Source organism: Phoca vitulina, unplaced genomic scaffold (assembly GCF_004348235.1).
Source record: "Phoca vitulina isolate PV1807 unplaced genomic scaffold, GSC_HSeal_1.0 scaffold81, whole genome shotgun sequence".
Classification (NCBI taxonomy): Eukaryota; Metazoa; Chordata; class Mammalia; order Carnivora; family Phocidae; genus Phoca; species Phoca vitulina.
The window spans coordinates 5,982,893-6,003,751 of record NW_022589784.1 but is presented as its reverse complement, the minus strand read 5'-3'; the positions used below and the strand labels follow the sequence as shown (position 1 = coordinate 6,003,751).

Sequence of the window (20,859 nt, the reverse complement as noted above, 5' to 3'; positions counted from 1 at the left end):
GGTGGTGGTGCTTTTGTTTATGTCAGACTTTTCATTTTGAAATCATTATGGACTCACAGTAAATTGCAAAGGTCACAGGTACCCTTCACCCAGCTTCCCCAGTGGTTCCTTTCTGAGTGACTATATAGGATACCAAAACAGAAAATTGCATCGGGACGGTGAGTGCGTCTAGTTCTGTGCCGTTTGATCACCCATGAAGATTCTCATGACCACCTGTGTTACCGAGGTCGAGGGCTGTTCCGCCACCGTGAAGATCAACCCCTGCACATCCACTCCCCCATCGCCGAACCCCGGCAGCCACTAATCCCTTTCCATCTCTGGAACTCAGTCATTTCAAGGATGTGACATAAATGAAATCATCCAGTGTCCTTTTGAGATTGGCTTTTTTCTCTCAGGACCGGCGCCCAGGAGGTCCACCCAGGTTGTTGCATGTTATCAAAAATTCCTTTTCCTGGGGCGCCTGGGTGGCTCAGTCGGTTAAGCATCTGCCTTCAGCTCAGGTCATGATCCCAGGGTCTTGGGATCGAGTCCCACATCAGGCTCCCTGCTCAGCGGGAAGCCTGCTTCTTCCCCTCCCCCTTCCCCTGCTCCTGCTTGCTCTCTCCCTCATAAATAAAATCTTTAAAAAAAAATTTCCTTTTCGTGGCAGAGTAGGATTCTGTGGTCTAGATGGACCACAGTTTGGGGCTATTCCTGAATAAAGCTGCCACGGATGGTCACATACAGGTTTCTTTCTGGCCATATATTTTGTGTTCCTCTGAAATGAATACCCAGGGGTGCCGTTTCCGAATTTTCTCTGCAAACTGCCCCGCTGTTTTCCCTCCCCGCCATCAAATGTGTGAGTGATCCAGCTTCCCCACACCCTCCCTGCTCCCCGGCTTTAGAGAGGTCTCTCTTTCTCATCTTAGCCCTGCTGGTAGTCCTGTCTCCTGGTGGCTTTATTTGCATTTCTCTCGTGGCTCGTGAGTGGAGCACCTTCTCCTGCGCTTTTTTACCATCTGTGTATTTCCTTTGGGGAAATGCGTCTTCATCTCTTTGGCTGATTTTCTAAATGGGTTGTTTGTGTTTTTACTGTGGAGTTTTCAGAGCTTGTTATATATTCTACGTGCTAATCCTTTGTCAGATGGGCGCCTTGCGGATATCCCCGCCCCCCTCCGCCCCCATCCTTTTAGAGCAAAAGTTTCCAATTATGATGAAGTCAATTTAGAGGTTTTTTGTTGTTAGGGTTTTTTTTTTTTTTTTTTTTTGTCTTTTGTGGATCAGACTTTCAGTGTCTTACCAAAGAACTCTTCATGAACCAAGCCTTAGTTCCTGAAGGTTGTATCCTTTGTTTCCTGTGAAACATTTTATAGTGTTACATTTTTCATTTCAGTCTGGTCCACTTTGAGTTTCTGTTTGTGAAAAACATGAAGTTCAGGTTGCGGGTCATTTTTATCCCCAGGCACATAGGCATTATTGTCCTCTCTATTTTTAATTTCCAAAATTATCCACAGAATAGTAATACAGAATATTTTGTAGTATTGTAATTCACAAGTATATCACAAGTAAATGACCCACATTTCCTGCATGGTATTCATGCAAAAGATACGTATGTGCTATTAACATTATTCTTTTGCTGTATGGAAGGGATTTTTTGAACCCAGATCTTAAGATCACTCACTATTAAACATTATTTCTCAACTTACAAAACCATTTATACCAGGGGCAATTAACTGTGGGTGGCGGCATTATGGATTATTTCTACTTTTATGCCTTTTTTGTGATTTTTAAGTTTTCTGCACACATAGTCAAGAAGATGAGCACATTTTTTTTTTTTTTTTTTTATGGCGTTTGCTGGGTTTGACATAATTTGGGAGTAGAAGGCTCGTGAATGATTTTTATTGGGTAACACCAGGTTTAGGAAGAGTATTCCTTCTGGCTCACACATACCTTCTAAGCCCCAAGATGCTTTTTTTTTTCCCCTTTGTCCCCTGAGGCACCGGGTTAAGGTTTTTTGTTGTGTTGTGTCTCTTTGTCTTCTATAGTTTTATTCATCTTTATACCATCTTGCTTGTGTAACGTCAAAATGAAGCAGGGCAGAGAAATCAATGAGTTGTCTTGGCATCGATTTAGTCTATTCTCAGGTGGCTGGAAAGCCAGGAACTGTGAACTGAAAACTTCATTTTGTCTCAGATTCTCTTAATTGTCTCTCGAACACTTGCCCGAAGCGCGTGCTTGCTAGAACTCTCCAGAGACAGGCGGCAATCTCCGCCTGAAAGCAAAGTCTTCACTGAGACAAAGAATGGGGGCAGGGACGGGGACACAGGACCTCAGTAAATATGAGAAAGTAGCAGTTATTTTAAAACTGCTGTGCAGCTGGGGAAGGCCATTCCCACCTAAAGCTGCCACTTGGCTGGTCCCTTTGTGTGGCCTTTTGCAGAAAATGGGGGTGGGGGGGACTTCTGTGCCAGGGCCCAGCTGCCTTCAAAAGATGTTTCCAGTTGCTTTCCCATTGAGCAGCTGGAGGAATCTGCCATTGAAAATATAAAATTCTTGCTGCAAAGTCGGTATTTTTAGAAACAAATGTGCTTCTAGATTATAAAGGACAGTTTAAAGCCAATTAAGATGCTCACTGGATATGTCATATTGGGCTGCCTTGAAAAAGGACTTTCAGCAGGCGTGTAACTATGAAGTCTCGTTAATGAATTTTCCTTGTGAGCCCTTATGATTCCTACCAGAGCTAATGGGTTGTGCTTGTGTATCCAGGAAAAGTCTGTAGCCTAAAGGACCTATGAGAGACCGGGGTCATGCTGGGAGTATAACTATGCTGGAAATTAGCCCCTCTGAACTGAGCTTCGCAGTGTGGGGTCTGATGCTCGAGTAAAGTATGGGAATATCTCGTTTTATTGCACTTTGCAGATAACGTGTTTTTTACAAATTGAAGATTTGTGGCAAGCTGGCATCAGCAAGCAAGTCTGACCAAGCCATTTTTCTTCACTTTGTGTCTCTGTCACATTTTGGTAATTCTCACACTATTTTAAACTTTTTCTTTACTCTATTTGTCATGGTGATCTGTGATCTGTGATTACGACTCTGGAAGCTCAGGTGATGGTTAGCCTTTTTAACAATAAAGTGTGTGGGTTTGTTGCCTTTTTTTTTTTTAAGATTTTATTTATTTATTTGAGAGAGAGAGCGCGCGAGCATGAGCAGGGGAAGGGGCAGAGGAGTAGGAAGAGAAAGAAATCCCAAGCAGACTCTACTGAGCGCGGAGCCCAATGTAGGGCTTGATCCCATGACTGGAAATCATGACCTGGGCAAAAATCAAGAGTCAGATGCTTAACCAACTGAGCCACCCAGGCGCCCCAACAATAAAGTGTTTCTTTAAGGGGCGCCTGGGTAGCACAGTCAGTTGGGCAGCCGACTCCTAGTTTCAGCTCAGGTTTTGATCTCAGGGTCGTGAGATTGAGCCCCATGTTGGGCTTGGTGCTTAGCACAGAGTCTCCTTCAGATTCTCCCCATCCCCCTGCCCTTCCTGCTCATGCACTCTCTCTCTCAAATAAATACATAAATTTAAATATATTTTTTTAACAATAAAGTGTTTTTGAGGGCACCTGGCTGGCTCAGTCAGTGGAGCACGTGACTCTTGATCTCAGAGTTGTGAGTTTGAGCCCCACATTGGGTATGGAGATTACTTAAAAATAAAAATCTTTTTTTAAATGTGTTTTTTAATTAAGGGATGGATAGTGTCTTTTTAGAAATAATGCTATTGCACACTTAATAGCCTACAGCATAGTGTGAACATAACTTTTACAGGCACTGGGAAACCAGAAAATTCCTGTGACCCACTTTATTGTGGTGGGTCTGGAACCGAGCCCATGATATCCCCGGGATGTGTAAGTGGGATCCTGATACCTGTCACTCAGGCTTAGTCGTCCTTAGTGCTCACAGAGACCACTCTTCAAGACACCAAGACAAAATAGGTTTTAAAGAATAATCGTCATGAGAACAGGCGGCTGTCTGTGTTGCTGAGAACAGCGTGTATTTTTTCCCCCCTCGGGCAAAGAACTTTTTTTCCATTTTCTCTGCTTGCTTCTTATTTTTTTCCCTGCCTCTTCCCTGGGTCCCCTTGCAGAAATGGCTCTGTGGCAGATAGTCTCTGCGGCAGGCCCGGTGCGCGCCGATCGATGCCCCCTCTCAGCAGTGGGCAGACAGTGCTAATTAGGCTCTGAAGCCACTTTTCGTGGGGGTGCAGACGGCGCTAGGCGGCCACGTGCCGAACCCCGCACCGTGGCCCGGATCCCAGCACCGCGCCACTGCCCATCCGTCCCATGGCTGCCGGCTTTCAGAAAACATGATGGCAGGATGAGTACATATTCCTGTCGCTCTGAGAGCCAAGGGCAGAGGACCGGCTCACGCTGAGTTCTGCTCCTGCAGAAAGATGGCTCTGCCTCACGGGGTTTATTCATTTGTTTGATAACTTTACTGAGCTGGGACTCACATACCGTATGATCCCCCCAGTTAAGTGTGCCATGCAGTGGCTTTTCGTAGAGCCACAGTCCCCACGATGAGCACTGGTACCCCCAAGAGAAACCTCTACCCATTAGCCATCACCCTCCATTCTCCCCCCCAGTCCTACACGACTACCTCCTGTCTCCTTGGATTTGCCTGCTGCGCCCATTTCCTAGAGGCGGGCTCCTACAGTCTGTGGTCTTTTGTGTCGGCCCTCTGCCACGCAGCAGATTTTCTAGGTTCGTCCACATGATAGCCTGAATCAGGGCTTCCTTCCTGTTATGGCCGAATAATAGTCCGTTGTATGAACAGACCACAATTGTGTTTCTCTGTCCTTCGGTTGGCAGACGTCTGGGGTCGTTTCCGTGTTGGGCTGTTGTGAATTATGCTACTGGGAGCATGTATGTGCAGGTATTTGTGTGGCCATACCTTATCGCTTCTCTTGGGCATATACCCAGGAGTGGAACCACGGGAGCGTAGGGCGACTCTGCTTAACCGTTTGAAGAACCACTAGTTTTCCAGAGTGCTATGCCATTGTGCCTTCCCACCAGCCGTCCCACGATTTCCCTGTGTCTAGATGTAGGAAAATTCCCCCCGGAGGATGTTCGAGGCTCCCAGCCCTGGCAGGCAGACCTCTAGGCCCCTGGGTGCCTGGTGTTTGAGGGTATCCAGGATTTGCTTTAGCCAGGTATGGTAAACCGTGCCGGTATGCATATGACTGCCAGGAGAGGAAAAGTTTGTACTCACAGTCCTCTCGGAGTGGGAGGCAAGACACGCCACGGAGGGCCACAGGGGCAGGCCCTGGGGTCAGTCAGGAGCCAGAGGGCATGATGGGAAAACGTGGGCAAGAGCCTTTGCTGTGGTTTCTGTGGCGAGGAACGGGTGGGGCAGAGTAAACAGGCTGAGGACTGGCTAGTTTGAAAAATCTCAGTGGGCTCTGGGGCGTAGGGGCTGTCCCTAGTTGCCCGGCACCTGCCCCCGGGGGTGATCAGGGCAAGGGGACGGTGGCCCTGAGTGCGAGAGCCCCACAGAGGAGGGGTTCGGAGTGTGGGCTCTGGATTGGTGGGTTTGCATGTGAAAGGCGCTCTTGCAAGTGAGTCCTTCCTGAGCTCTAGGAATCCGCCAGCCCTGGGAGGGGCAGGCTTTCCTGGGTCAGCAAGGGCCCAGATGTCAGATCATCAAAAATAGAGAATAGAAAGACATGGTTGAAACGGCTGGTCTGTGCCAGAGCCACCAACTTGTGTACAAGTTACAGAAAGACTCGATTAGTGATTGTCCACCCCTTATTTAAAAAGTCTTAAGTAGTTTGAGAGGAGCAGTGGTGGCTAGACCCTCCAGGGAAAAAAAACGATTTTTCCCAGGAGGCCATATGGCTGCCAAATGAACGGCATTATGTTTACCTGTAAGAAGCCCCCCCAGCTCGGATCCTTTTGGGGCATATGTGTGTAACTCATAAAGCAATACAAAGACTATCAGTGCTCTAAAGAAATATCTTATGTATTTGAGCAAACAAGGGCGTTCTAAAACATCATGATAATTTCTCACTTGACACCTTTCTTGTATACGGTGAGTCCTCCTTTATTCGCGGATTCTGTATTTGCAAGCGTACCTACTCACTAAAATTTATCTGTGACCCCAAATCCACAACCGTGGGGCCGTCACGGTCCTGTGCGGGCATGTGCAGTGAAAAATATGAGTCACCCGACATGCATGTTGCCAGTTGAGGCCAGACAAGGTCACACCCTGCCTTCTTGTTCCAGCTCGTACTGTAGACAAGTGTCCTGTTTGCAGTGTGGTTAATGCCATGTTCTTCACATTTTTGTGCTCTCCGTGGGTGATTGGGCTGCTTGAAATGGCCCCCAAGCATTGTGCTGAAGGGCCGTCTGGCATTACTAAGTGCAAGAAGGCTGTGAAGCCTCGGACAGAGAAAATCCACGTGTTAGATACGCTCCATTCAGGCCTGTGTTGTTGTCCTAGTGACCATGAGTTCAATGGTAATAGATCAGTAGTATATATTAAATAAGGTGTCTTTCAAGAGAAACACACATTAAACAAGGTTACATATGGATGGGTTGATGGAAGTGTAGGCAGAAGCTCCCAGAAGCACAACTTTGGGTCTCCACTAGGAGCAGTGATACGGCCCTGGCTAATTTCAGTATCCACTGCAACTTTGCGGAACATCGTGACAGTGAATACTGAGAATCAGCTGCAGCTTTTTATTTTGAAATCGTTTAAGATTCACAAGAAGTCGGGAGGCCCCGACTGGGGGTGGCTCAGCCGGTGAAGCGTCTGCCTTCGGCTCAGGTCATGATCCAGGGTCCTGGGATCGAGCCCCGCTGCTCCCTGCTCCAAGGGGGAGCCTGCTTCTCCCTCTCCCTCTGCCTGCCGCGTGCCTGCTTGTGCTCTCTCTCTCTCTCTCAAATAAATAAATAAGATCTTAAAAAAAAAAAAAAAACAAACCTCTCAGAATGTTGAATCCCACTCCCCAGAAAAGCTCTTGAGAGAAGTACATTCATTTTCCTCCAGTGCTGGTTCCTTACCCCCCGCCCCAAAGGTGATGGTCTGCATGCTGCAGAGAACCACAGTCCCCACTGCTTTACCTGTGTGACAGAAATGGGTGGGTGCACTGGGGACCCAGGAGCCAGGTCGGAAAGGCTAGTGGACAGATCTCGTCCTAACGCTGCTGGTTATCCTTGCCTGGAGGAGCGCTTTCAAGTGTGGTTTTCACCCTGAGAATGAGCGAGCCAAGCAGCGCGTCCCAACCAGACTGGATTTGTCAAATTGGAGAGGTTGACAGTTTGGCTTTCTGAGTTTCATCTTTCCATCAGAGGGAAAGGTGATCAGAGCGTACACGCGTCCTACTATCTCAGTTCCTACCTTAATGAGCGGAAGAGTGCAAAGAACCCTCTGGAGCCCCCGATGTGTTTTAGGTTGGCTTACAATCCTTGTATAAAATAGGATCAGCCCCTCTTGTCCACTGTGGTGCTCAGATTCTATTAGTGTACTTAGGATCAGGGGCCTATGTGGCCGTACATCATGCCCTGTGGTCTCTGGGTCTCAGAGTCATCCTGACATCTGATCTCAGGTTAATTACAGTCGTGTGTGTGTGTGTGTGTGTGTGTGTGAGAGAGAGAGAGAGAGATGTCGACATGAGCCACACCAAGCGCAGAGCTCCCTATTTAGTGATCTTAGATTATTGACAGTGAATCTAAACTCCTCTCTGCTTTTTTACCCCCTGCCAAGATGGAAGGGGTGTCGGGATTTTTTTTGTTGTTGTTATTTTACCAAAGAAGAAGATACTGTGCGATTTCCAACTAAATGGTCACAGTGGGGACCAATTTCCTGCCCTCCAGACCCGCTGTCTCAGCCAATACAGTAGGAGAAGACGCAGCTTTACATTTCTAGAAGGATCACACGGAGGTATAAAAACGGCACGGCCCGGCCTCGCAGCGCGCTGGGTCTCGGAGCCGCGATCGTGAACATGGGGAACACGCATTCCAAAAGCGGTGACAGAGACAGCACGCTCCGCGGCCACCCCGAGCTGTCTTTCTGCAGCTCTTTTCCTCGGAAATGGAGCGAGAATGTCTTTCTAGATAACGAGCTGCTGACCTCCAAGATCCTGTCCGTGCTCCGGCCACAGTCGGAACGGGGCTTTCGGACAGGCCACCTCCGCTACCCTGCCCACTTTCTCAGCACCAACTCTGTGTTTGCCTCTGTCGCAGCGTCCCTGAAGGAACACCCGAGGGCCACCCTCTTGTCTGATGGCAGCCCAGCCCTGTCCAGGAATGTCGGCATGATGGTCTCACAGAAGGGGGGGCCGCAGCCAGCACCCAGCCCGGCGGGAACGGGGATACAGCTTGGGTAAGTGGGGTCCTGGCCCTGCGCCAGGTGCCCGTGGAGGGAGGGAGGGAGGGAGCAGGATGTGGCTCTCCGAAGGGAGACCCTCAGGTCCGTGTGAACCTGCTCGTTGGCCCCCAGCCACACCGTGAAATTCCTATTAACACTTGCTTCGGAGATTCGATCCTCTTCTTTATTGAAACCCCGTGTGTTCTGGGCGTACCTGGCCGTTGGGAGGCAGTTTGTTTCATACTCTCGAAGGGCCCTTGGACAGGGTTCCTGTCTGTGCTGGAGATGATGCTAGAAGTCCCACTGAGGTTGCCATGGAGGTAGCATCCCGTTATTTCTGCCTTACCCTTGTCCTCTAAGGACTTGGAGGTGGTTCCCGTAATCCTCTACTCAGCAGTGTTCCGGGTGGAAAACCTAACGCTAACGAATGTCCTTGTGGTGGTCCTTGTACGGGTTGGTGCGGAAAGGGGCTGATTATCTTCTTCCACTAAGAAAGGGCTCTCCCTCCACCCTCGACTGAGTGTGGCTGTGTCCACCCAACTCTTGCTAGAAAGTAGTCCAGGGGCTCCGGTGGGCTCTGGTGGCCGTTAAAGGAAGCATACGATTTAACGCACCCTTAGAACATGCCTGGACATTGGATTGAAGTTAGTTATGATGGAGGAAGTCCTGACGTGATGTGGACAGATAGTCTCCTAATTTTTACAAATGATCTGTGACAAAGTTTATATTGAAATCCAGAAAGTTCTCAGATAGACTTGCCTTCATGGAATATGTGTGTGTGTGTGTTTAACTCAATTTTTTAGAATAATTATTTTTATGATTCTTATTTAGACCAGTCACAGGAGAGATGGATGAAGCCGACTCTGTATTTTTAAAATTTAAGCAGGCAGCTGAGGACTCTCTCTCACTTACGGCTTCGAATGCCGAGCCCATTTTTGTAGAAGGTACAGTCCCCTCGATTCTTTCACGGATGTCCCTCGGTCTCCACCCACACTGGGAAGGGCTGGGACCCACGTCCGTGTGTCCATGGGACGCTGGCTGGGGCGGCCCAGAGCCAGCGAGGCTCCGGCCCTGAGCAGCGACCTCTTACTCCCCCCTCAGACCCCTACACAGCCTCGCTGAGGAGTGAGATCGAGGCAGACGCCCGCGATTTCGAGGCTGAGTCCTGGAGCCTTTCCGTGGACGCAGCATACGCAAAGAAACAAAAGAAAGAGGTGGTAAAGAGGCAGGATGTGCTCTATGGTAAGAAGTTCTGTGCCGTCACACTGACCTTCCACTTGCTTCTTTCCTGCCTTTGTTCTGATTGGTTGCACCTAGGAGTCTGGGCTCCACTGAGACCTCAGGCTTCCCGCTGAGACTATGGGTCCCACTCACCTGCTCCCCAGGGCAGCCCTGCCTTCCCAGTGAGGGAAGAGGTGGCCTGGGAGGGCTTTGTGAGAACCCGTCCCTGAGGACGAGTGTGGCTGAACGCCCAGTCCTGACTCATCCTGACCCTGCTGGTGACCCCAAGACAGAAGACTATCCTGGGCCCATCCCAGCCATCCGTGGTGACCACAGACAGGTCTGGGGTGGCTGTGACTAGGGGACTTGGGGGGCATATGACAAAGCACTGGCTCCAGGGTGGACACCCTGGCCGTGGGCAGCCATTCTCCTCAGATGGGAGGTTACAAGTCACTGTGCAAACCATAGCTTTCGGACACAGAGCCCATCCCCGGGCCAGTTGCCATGTTGCGGGCCCCACGTATGTCCCTCCAGGCCTCTGGACCCCCATAAGCAGGATGACAAAGGCCCAAGACACCCTCACTGGAATCTGAGGCCTTTCTCTCCCGAAAGCCCTTACTTGTTCTTATGATTCTCTTTCCGTGGGAATCATTCCCCAAGACTGACAGTGTTGTCGCCCCAGGAGATATTTTCTGTCCCTCATCGGTGCTCCGTGAGAAGGTTCTGGCATATCAGTGTCTTCACTTTCCACTGGGGTCCACTGACCCCTGCGTCCCTCCACGTTTCACACCCTGAGCTTTCTGCCCAGGCCGGAGTAGATCGGGGTGTGGGCAGGAGGAGAGCCCTATGGATGCTTCGCCTCAGGGCTCCGGGCCCAGGGCAGAGATCCTGCAGGGAGGGACGGAGCCGACCGGGCTGGATGCTTCCATCCGGGCAGCCCTTTGCCAGGTTGTCTCACCGTCTGGGCAAACACAGGCCGCGTCCGGCCCCCATGGCTGGTGGCCCCAGGCCTGGCTCTGCTGACCTGTGTGTGGTCTCTAGCCGCTTCCAGGCCTTGATTTGAACAACAGCTAAACTCCAACACGAAACCTGATCTGTCCCTGCCTTTTACCAGAGAATTAAATTCTTCGCTTGAACTCTGCTTTTTCATTGGTTATAGTCCGGGTCTGGTCACTGGCCTGCACAGGCGTGTGAGTTTCCCATCCCAAGGAGTGGTGTTCACCAGAACAATCTTCCTGCTTAAAACAGCCTCGAAATGTCTTCAGGCCTGAAATCCTCTTGTGAATGGGAGGTCCCAGGACACATCCTGAGTCACTCCGGCCCTTGCTGCTCCCTTACCCTGGGGCCCCTGGGGGATGGGAGGCCCGCCCCCCAGGCAGTAAGACCACCAGGGTAGAAGCCAGCCAGGCGCCCGGTGGGCAGGCGGTTCGCACACGTGCCGTCGTGGGCCGCGGGAGGGGCGAAGCGGGTCAGTCCTTTGGTCCGTGTCCCCGCAGAGCTGGTGCAGACGGAGATGCACCACGTCCGGACTCTCAAGATCATGCTGAAGGTCTACTCCAGGGCCCTGCAGGATGAGCTTCAGTTCAGCAGCAAGGCCATCGGCCGCCTCTTCCCGTGTGTGGACGAGCTGCTCGACATGCACAGCCACTTCCTGTCTCGGCTGAAGGAGCGCCGCCAGGAGTCCCTGGAGGAGGGCAGTGACCGCAACTACATCATCCAGAAAATCGGGGACCTCCTGGTGCAGCAGGTGGGCATGCCAGCACGGGCACCGGGCCTGGGGGAGCCCCTGCCTCATCTCTGTTCCATGCAATCGTGAAAAGAACATGGCCTGTTTATCAGAAGCCTCTAGCGGACCGCGGCCCCCGGCCTTTCGGAAACACAGAGGCCTAAGTGCCGAACACACCTGCGCAGACACTCGCCACCGTCGCATTCTGGGCTGCTCTTTGGTTGCTCGGCTGGGCTCCTTGTTTTTGTTTTTCTGGTTTGACCTCCGTGTTTTTGGCTGTTCGAAGCAGGCCTGTGGTAAAGGGTGCCAGCCCTGAATTGACTTCTGAGTCGACTTCCGAGCCTAGGCCAAAGTTGAGAGAGGGGGCCCAGAACTCCTTGTCTGACCTCAGAGCGCTCCAGGCATCCAGAGTCAGCTCATTAGAGTTAATTAAAAGAATGCCCCTTTTGCTTTTTTTTTTTTAAGATTTTATTTATTTATTTGAGTGAGAGAGAGAGAGAGAGAGAGCGCCCTATCGAGGAGGAGCAGAGGGAGAGGGAGAAGCAGACTTCCCGCTGAGCAGGGAGCCCGATGCGGGGCTCGATCCCAGGACCTGGGATCGTGACCTGAGCCGAAGGCAGACGCTTAACGACTGAGCCACCCAGGGGCCCAGCTTTTAAATATTTCTAACATTCTTCAGCATAAATGTTCTCCTTCTTGGACTGCAGGAAGTTTTACAGCTAAAGCCCATTAGAAAGTTTTCTTCTCTTCCTTATTGTACCTTGTGACGAGAGCGCCGCCCCCCGCCCGGAACTGAAGCATTTCCCTGCCTGAGTGCTTGTCAGATTCTAAGAAAGTGGAGGCACAGGTTTATTTGAGACGTATTTTAGTAGAGTCAGCTGAGCCAGACGAGCGCACTCCCCGGCGGTTCCCCTGCTCCTTTCCACTAACATCCCTGTTGTCTTTCTGCAGTTCTCCGGCGAAAATGGGGACAGAATGAAAGAAAAATACGGTGTCTTTTGTAGTGGCCACAACGAGGCCGTCAGTCATTACAAGTTGCTGCTGCAGCAAAACAAGAAATTTCAAAACCTGATCAAGGTAAAAAAAAAAAAAGAAAGAAAGAAGAAATTTTTCTTAATTAAAAAATGTATCCTCTTTGCTGGAGGTTGTTTTCCACAGGACTATAGGCTCTGGGAGAGCTTAAGATTATAAGGTACCTGTTATAAACCAGCGATTTTCAGGTTTTTGTTTCCTTCTTCCACCACAAACTTGTTCAGAACACATCAGGGAAGTCCAGATGTAGAACAAAGCAAAACACACCTTCGTTCTCGGCCGCACCAACAGGCCCTAGCGTGGAACCTGCTGGCCCTCATTCCTCAGACTGCCGAGGGGACGCAAGTGTCGTTTCAAGGGGCCACCTGCCCTGGGATCTGCCCCTCCCTCACCTCCTTCCCACTCCGGTCCCCACTTGCCCCCCCCCCATTCCCCCGGGCCTGCGAAATAACCCACACCTGCCTTCTGCCTAACAGTGTGCAGGTGCTCAAAGCCCAGACCCAAAAACACAGCATCCAGCCTGAGTCCACCAGGTTGGGCAAGGCCCTGCCTCCGGCATCCTTGAAAGCATACCTGGGTCAAGGCCACTTGGCTGTCGGCATGAGTCCTGCAGCCGCCCCATCAGTGCTGCTTGGTCCCCGGGGACTTTAATTTGAAGCGATAGCCAATAACTAACGGTCTAGAGTTAAGAAGGACAGGTTTTCAAATTCTGCTCCCTTACCATTGCAGTGGATAGACATAAAAGGGAGAGGGTCGCTCTGGGGTTGGCCCTGGAAGCTCGCAAACCCCGCAGTGCTCTGCTGGTCCTGCTCAGAAGTGGCTCTCACAATTGTTGGCATTCCTGGAGTGTGTGGGTGCAGGGGGAGCAGGGAAGCGGAATGTGTGGAATGCTCTGGAGGGTACCGGAAACCGCTCTCCGCCCTGCCGAGAAATGGCTTTGGATGACGGCCTTCTGGGTCCTTAGCCAGAGGTGTGCATCAGGAGCCAGCAGGGGGCTGACTCGGGCACAGGCTCAGTGTAGTTCCAGAGGGTTCTGACAGCCGTCAGGGTTTTCGTGTGTGGATATGCGGGGGGGGGGGGGGGGGTGTGCACGCAGCCGCGATACACAGCTCTCCAGGTGATTCCCTCCCACCTCCCTGGCTGGTTCTGGTTTCTTCTTAATGGGTTTTACTTGGGGCAGGGGGGCTGCCTTTACTTCTGTGGCCTTTCTACATACAGCAGGCAAGGCCCTACTTCCACTGAATGCTTGAAAAGGTCCTGCTGAGCTGAGAAAGGGAGAAGCCTCCAGCTGAGTTGGCACAAGCTAAGATGCCAACAGGGCATTTTGTTTTCCATGTCATAGAAAATTGGCAACTTCTCCATCGTGAGGCGGCTTGGCGTGCAGGAGTGTATCCTTCTGGTCACTCAGCGCATAACCAAGTACCCTGTCCTGGTGGAGCGCGTTATTCAGAACACAGAAGGTAAAGTAGCTTTCCTCGCTGCCCTGCCCGTTGGTTGCTGCTTTCCGGGGCGGTCTCTTTCTGCCCCATTTTAGCAGTGGATTGGATAAGCGCCCTTCTGTGCTCCGTCCCTGGTTGTCTGGATTCATGCTAAGTGCTGGGGTCTCCGACCCAAGAAAGATGGGGTGCCAGGTCTTATTTGCCCACTATTACCCCGCAGGCAGGGCCAAAGAAGGCCCTGGGTCATTATCGGGGGAGTAGATTAATGTTGATCCAGACACAGAGATGGCCTTTATGTTGTGTGCCTGGAGGGTGGAGGAAACAGGGCACACAGCCCAGCCTAGAGTTCTCAGAGGCCAGGGCCTGACCACGCCTGACCATCCTCCACCACCTCCAGGAGATTCGGGCCCTGGGAGGAGGAGGGAGTGTTTTATGGAGAGCAGGGCTATGCAGGGCTCTCATTGCGTTCAGTGGAAGCTCTGTCTTGGCAAAAACCAAAGGCCGGGCTGCCGCATTTCATTTGGAGAAGCGTTTACATCTCCAGAGATCCGAGTTGGAAGGTGGATTCTTGAGGGCCCTCTGCGCAGTGGCTTCAGGGAACAGCCCTCCTAGGCCCCAGCGCGTGTCCCCTTGCACCGGCTTGGTGGAAGGGGCGAAGGAAAGCACTAAGTCTGCTGTGTGTGGCAGCTGGCACCGAGGACTACAGAGACCTGACCCAGGCCCTGAACCTCATCAAGGACATCATCTCCCAAGTGGATGCCAAGGTCAGCGAGTCCGAGAAGGGCCAGCGCCTCCGGGAGATCGCGGGGAAGATGGACATGAAGTCCTCCAGCAAGCTCAAGAACGGGCTGACCTTCCGCAAGGAGGACATGCTGCAGCGGCGGCTCCACCTGGAGGGCACGCTGTGCTGGAAGACCACGTCGGGGCGCCTGAAAGGTAAAGGCCTGGCCCTCGCCTCTGCTGGGGGGGGGCCCTCCCGGATCAGCGGCGCCATTCTGCATGAGCGGGTGCCGGCCTGGCTGCGCCGGGGCCGAAGGGGCTTTGCACGCCGAGTCAGAATGAGACAGGCAGGCAGGAGTGTGGGAAGGATGAGACAGCACCCTCTTTCTCGAGCTTTGAGGTGCTGTGGCACCCACCAGGAGGGCCACTAGATCACACTGAGCCCTGGACTCCTGAGCAGAAACCCCAGGCATCGGGACACCCCAGGTTTGTCAGAGGCCCCGGGATACCAAACAAGCAGCCACTGAAGGGCCCCCGTGTGGGTAGACGCACCACCCGGACCGCTGACCTCAGTGTCCACGAGCATCCCCCTCACTGCTCGGGGTGTCCTTCGAGCCCCACCTCCAAAATCCACAGTGTACTTCCAGACCAGAGAGCACTCGGGACTCAACCCTGAGTTTCCTGGCTCATTTCATGAGCTTCTGGAAACATCCTCACCTGTCCGTTAACATCAGCGTCTTTTGGGCACCTGGGTGGCTCAGTTGGTTAGGTGTCTGCCTTCGGCTCAGGTCATGATCCTGGAGTCCCGGGATCGAGTCCCGCATCGGGCTCCCTGCTCGGGGGGAAGCCTGCTTCTCCCTCTGACTCTCCCCCCTCTCATGCTCTATCACTATCTCTCTCAATAAATAAATAAAAATCTTTAAAAAAAAAAAAATTAGCATCTTTTTTTTAATAATTTTTTTTAGAAGATTTTATTTATTTATTTGAGAGAGACAAGAGGGTGAGAGCGCACAAGTGGGGTGAGGGCAGAGGGAGAAGCAGACTCCCCGCTGAGCAAGGGAGCCCGATGCAGGACTTCAACCCAGGACGCTGGGATCATGACCCGAGCCGAAGGCAGACGCTACACTGACGGAGCCACCCAGGCGCCCCAACGTCCGCATCTTTAAAGCCCCGTAGGGCAGTGACCAAACGTGTGTGTCCGGAACTGGCACATGCGAGCATCCAGCGGAAGATTCAGCGCCTCCTGCGTGCTGGGCCCCGAGGTGGGTGGTGGGAGGCCCCTGCCCTCGGGGCTTTAGTCAGTGGCCCGGAAGGGAGAAATAAGGAAACAAACAGAAACTAGTGAAAAGTGCAGTAAGTGCTTCAGAGGAAGCCAGAGGCCACAGTGGAGAGGATTCCGCAGGGAGAGGCCGTCTGCCCTGGAGAGGGCGGTGCTCACGCTTCCCGAGACGCAGAGGGACGTTCAGTTTAGGATTTGCACCTGTGGGCCAAAGCTCTGCTCAGAGGTTTCTGCAGGGACAAGGCACCGAGCCTGCCGTTACCAGGGATCTCACGGCGCCAGGGGCCTGAGGCCAGCTGCGGGCGACCGGCGGCTCGGGGGGCAGCCGACCTGGGAGCGGGAGGAACGGAGGGGCAATTCACAATTGAGAAATCAGCAACGGAATCTCAAAGAGCAGACCTGCAGGTGCCAGGGCAGCAGGGGATGGGATGGCGGGGGCCAAGGCCGGGCAGCAGCCCAGGAACCTGCAAGAGGGGACTCCAGCCGCTGGCTTGTGTTAAATGTTGAAACCCAGGAGGTGATAGAAAATAGTGAGGTAGGGGCGCCTGGGTGGCTCAGTCTTTAAGCGTCTGCCTTCGGCTCAGGTCATGATCCCAGGGTCCTGGGATCGAGCCCCACATCGGGCTCCCTGCTCGGCGGGAAGCCTGCTTCTCCCTCTCCCACTCCCACTCCCCTTGCTTGTGTTCGTGCTCTCGCTGTCTCTGTCTCTGTGTCAAATAAATAAAATCTTAAAAAAAAAAAAAAAGAAAAAACGGGGCGCCTGGGTGGCTCAGATGGTTAAGCGTCTGCCTTCGGCTCGGGTCATGATCCCAGAGTCCTGGGATCGAGCCCCACATCAGGCTCCTGGTTCGGCAGGGAGCCTGCTTCTCCCTCTCCTTCTGCCTCTCTCCCTGCTCATGCTCTCTCTCTCTCTCTCTCTCTCTCTCTGTATCTCTGTCTCAAGTGAATAAATAAAATCTTTAAAAAAAAAAAAAAAAAATAGGTAGACGGAAACCCTCAGGCTCCCACAGGAGCCTCACGGCACCGCGCTGGGTGACCAGGACCCCTCCCCTGGGGCCGAAGCCTCCCCGGGACGCATCCGTGTCTGCTTCGCAGGACCCATGTGTCCCTGCGACCTCATGAGACATTTCCTTCTGTGCTTTCTCCTTAGATGTCCTTGCTGTCCTGCTGACCGATGTGCTCTTGCTGCTACAAGAAAAGGATCAAAAATATGTCTTTGCCTCTGTGGTAGGTGTCCTGTCTCTTCAGACGAAGGGTCCTGCCTGCCTTAGGGACCCTTAGGGGCTTGCTGCCCGGGGCCCAGAAGGTTCCGGCAAGGCAGGAGTCAAATTTTCCGAGACCCGGGGGTCCTGTCTGGTTGCCTGGGGAGGCTTCAGGGGCTCGTGCTAACATCCTGTCCAGTCTCAGCCTTTACGTTTCTGTGGCTCTTCCTCTCTCGGGGCTCAGGGTCTCGGGGGCTCCAGCTGACTCCCTGTCCTGCCTCCTCTCCTGAGTAGGACACCAGTCATACTGGACTGGGCCCACCCTAATGACTTCATTTTACTTTAATCACCTCTGTGAAGGCCCCATCTCTAAATAATCACAAAAGGGTCTTTTTCCCCCCCAGATGGCAAATATCTCTGCTCTGAATTATTTGAGAACAAAGGGGGCACACGTGTCCCCCACCACCCCCTTCCCCTCAGACTCTCGGTTCCACCCCTGCTCAGATGCAGCAGGGTGAAAGGGGTCCTCCCCCCACCTCACCTTCCACCCACACAGGACTCGAAGCGCCCGGTCATCTTGTTACAAAAGCTCATTGTGAGGGAGGTGGCCAACGAGGAGAAAGCCATGTTTCTGATCAGCGCCTCCCTGCAAGGGCCCGAGATGTACGAGATCTACACCAGCTCCAAAGAGGAGAGGAACACTTGGATGGCCCACATCAGAAGGGCCGTTGAGAGGTGAGAAGGGCCCGTGTGGGCGTTCCCTCCCCCCAGCTGTTTTGCCCTTGGCTTTGACAGTGGGCAAAGCAGCTGTGACCTTCAAGTACCCGAGAGAGCGCTGGAGGTCACAGGCAGGAGATCCCTCTGCTCTTCCTCTCCCTCATTCCGCCTTGGTGCCTTGTCCATCCTCCTCAGCTAAAGGGAACACGTGGCCCCATTCCGGCTCCTTCCGGCAACAGCTCAACCCTGTCAGGTGCTAAAAAGGCCCAGATGTTGCTAGCCAGTGGGTGTGGGGCCGGGCTGTTCTACGCTTCTGTTCTGGTGACAGTGAGTGACACCTGAGCCGGGGGCCGGACCTGTTGGAGGAGGCTGTGGTGTCCTGTCCTCCTTCCTCAGGCCACGGGACCCCTGGGGACCCCAGCCAGCCTGATGCTCCCTCTCTTTATGCCTGGAAGCTGCCTGAACCTGCTCAATGCTCAGTTTCAGTCCTGCAGGTCCCCAGGAAATGAGCTGTCCTCAGTCTCCTCCCCCACATGGTGGCCAGGCATGGAACCTACGGCTGGTGACGTGTGGACACCTGAGGACAGAATAAATGCCCATGGCTGCCTTCCTCTTCCCCCTTGTGTTTCTCCCGCGCCATTAACAAGCTCAGTTGCCCACAGGACGAGACGCTCTGAGCAGCTGCTTCTGCCAACAGAGCTCTCAGTGCCCATCGCCGAGGCCACCTGCCCGTGAAGCGTTGTTGCCCACCTGCCCCCTCTCCCTGCAGCTGTCCGGACGAGGAGGAGGGGCCCTTCAGCGAGGCCGAAGAGGAGAAGAAGGTGTTCGAGGCCCGCGCCCTGAGGCTGAGGGACTTCCAAGGTAAGGGGAGTCTGTCTGGACCTCCGTGCCCACAGCGTGTCCCCCTGGGAGACCGCCAGCGACATTTCTGTCCTGTCCCATTGGGGTTGGCCATGGAGCAAAGCTCCACCCGAGCAACCAGGCGTTTTGCTGTGGGCCGGGTCATGTCCTGCAGCCCCGCGGAGCCTTTGCAGTTACGCTTTGTCCTGAGATAGCGGCGCTCGGGGCCCCTGAGCCGTTTCCAGACGCTCTGGCTTTGCCACACACCCTGCCACCTCCCTCGGTCCCTGTGCGGGAAGGAGCTCGCCGTAGGTGTCCAAGGTCACAAACGTAAAAACCCCAAGGGGACTTGGATAGCACAGGACCCCACAGTCTCCCTCCAGAGCCTGGCAGACCCAGACCAGCCCTGGCTTTTTGGCTGCGGACCTCAGCTTCCTCCTCCCTGTTTTAATGTTTTTTAACTACTTTATTTAGCTATAATTCGGACACAGTACAATTCAGCCACGTAAAGTGCACCATTCGGTGGCTTGTAGTCTGTATCACAAGACTGTGCAACTTGCGCACAGAAAGAAACCCCATCCCCGTTAGCTGTCACTCCCGGTTCCTTCCCCCCTCAGCCCCTCGTAACCTCTGTTCATCTTTCGGTTTCTATGAATTTGCCAGTTCTAGGGATCTTGTATAAATGGAGTCTTGCAGTGTTTCTCCTCTTGTGTCTGGCTGATTTCACCGAGCCGGATGGTTCAAGGTTCAGCCACATTGTAGTGTGTGTTGATTTGCTTCCCTTTTAAGGCCGAATACTGTTCCATTGTAAGATGCACCCCCTGGGCTTATCCGTTCCCCTCCCCGGTTTAAGGGATGCCTGTGAGAATCCAGTGAGGTCATCAGCAAGAACAATCCCGGGGACTCTGTGGTCTCAATCAGCCTCCCTCTTCCCTCTCACTAACCGAGTCATTTATTTTTCAATTAGGGAGCATTTAGGCCATAAGGACATAAAATTAGGTAGTATATATTTTATTTTATTTCTCTTTGTGGGGAGAGGTGTGTTTGAGGTTATTCATTAATAGAAATGTCCAAAAGAAAGTGGGTGGGAGGGACCTCCCACTGACCCCGGAAGCACAGTGCTAACGCAGTGTTCATTCAGACTCTTTATTTCTGCCCGGTGGTAATAAAACGCATGCCCTGCATAGATACGTCTCCGAGGGGCAACTATCTATTCATCACTCATCCTGACAGGATTCTTACTGTTAGAAATAGATACTTTCTCTATGGAGATAGTCTTTCCCATCTTGGATGAAAAGCTGGCCTCATCCTTCACACTGGACCATCAGGGACGCTCACCAAAATCCGGAGCCAGGCCGGGCCAGCCCCTCCCGCCATATTCCCTACACCCTGCAGCTTCCTCCAGGGTGACAAGGGGAGAAACGGGAGTAAGACCGTGACTGGAAGGGAAGGGACAGAAGTGCGTTTTGCATGTGACATGATTATTTGCCTAAAAAATCTAATAGAATCAACTAGAAAACTATTGGAACCGGTGAGGGCGGCCACTGGTGAGAAAGTTGCTGTCGCAGCAGCAACAACAACAAAAAGCATAAAACCCAGAGACCTGTAAGGAGTGTGGCCTAAATGCCTGAAGGAAGAGTCTCAGGAGAAGAAAACAAAGTCTTGTAAGAGTCTCGCTTAGGTCCACACTAATAAACCGGCCTGTTCTGGTCCTCACACACACCCCACGGTGTTTGGGTTTTATAATCGGGGCGAACGATCAGAAGACAGGGCCGTGCCCTCACCTGCCCCGCGGGATGCTGGACTCAGGGTGGGCTGCGGGTGGGAGCCGGATCCCCGGGGAAGATGACCCCAGAAGGCCAACCCCCACCTCCTGGGGCTTTGCAGAGCGACTGAACGTGAAGGACCAGCAGATTGCCCAGAGCCTTGGCGAAAAGCAGCAGATCTACCTGGAGATGGCGGAGATGAGCGGGCTCGAAGACGTCCCTCAGTCGCGACTCCTCTTCCGAGGAGGGGATCTCTCCGAGACCAAGCAGGGGGAGCTGATCCTCAAGTCGGCCATGAGTGAGAGTAAGGAGCCACGCCTGGGGGCCCTCGCTGGGTGCTGGCCCACTGCCGCCCCACAGTTCTGCGGGGGGGTCCCTCCTCCTGGGAGCAGCACTGACACGCCCACCCCCGGCATCGGCTAGAGCCAGAAGGTCCTTCGACAGCCCCGGCAGACTCACAGCCCCTTCTCCCCGTCTGTCAACCCGCTACGTGCCAGGCAGCACCACGCTAGGCCCCTGGGATCTGAAGTCCACCAAGACGGGTTCCCCACACTCAGGAGGTTCTCCTTTCTGAGAAGTGGGT

The 20,859-nt window shown here is 53.0% G+C and overlaps 1 protein-coding gene across 2 annotated transcripts in view; it reads left to right on the top strand.

Annotated features, from left to right (window-relative positions):
* ARHGEF18 (Rho/Rac guanine nucleotide exchange factor 18) overlaps window positions 1-20,859 on the top strand; it is a 52,600-nt gene that overhangs the window by 24,997 nt on the left and 6,744 nt on the right. The window contains exons 2-12 of one of the 2 annotated variants that reach the window (XM_032394931.1): window positions 8,211-8,349; window positions 9,166-9,278; window positions 9,436-9,576; window positions 11,052-11,302; window positions 12,233-12,358; window positions 13,656-13,773; window positions 14,440-14,688; window positions 16,902-16,978; window positions 17,510-17,688; window positions 18,440-18,531; window positions 20,398-20,580. In XM_032394931.1, coding sequence (XP_032250822.1) covers window positions 8,282-8,349; window positions 9,166-9,278; window positions 9,436-9,576; window positions 11,052-11,302; window positions 12,233-12,358; window positions 13,656-13,773; window positions 14,440-14,688; window positions 16,902-16,978; window positions 17,510-17,688; window positions 18,440-18,531; window positions 20,398-20,580 — 1,597 coding nt within the window. In that variant the 5' untranslated portion in view covers window positions 8,211-8,281. Of the gene's footprint in view, window positions 1-7,806; window positions 8,350-9,165; window positions 9,279-9,435; window positions 9,577-11,051; window positions 11,303-12,232; window positions 12,359-13,655; window positions 13,774-14,439; window positions 14,689-16,901; window positions 16,979-17,509; window positions 17,689-18,439; window positions 18,532-20,397; window positions 20,581-20,859 lie in introns of those variants that run through there. The other variant, XM_032394930.1, reaches the window with a different exon arrangement.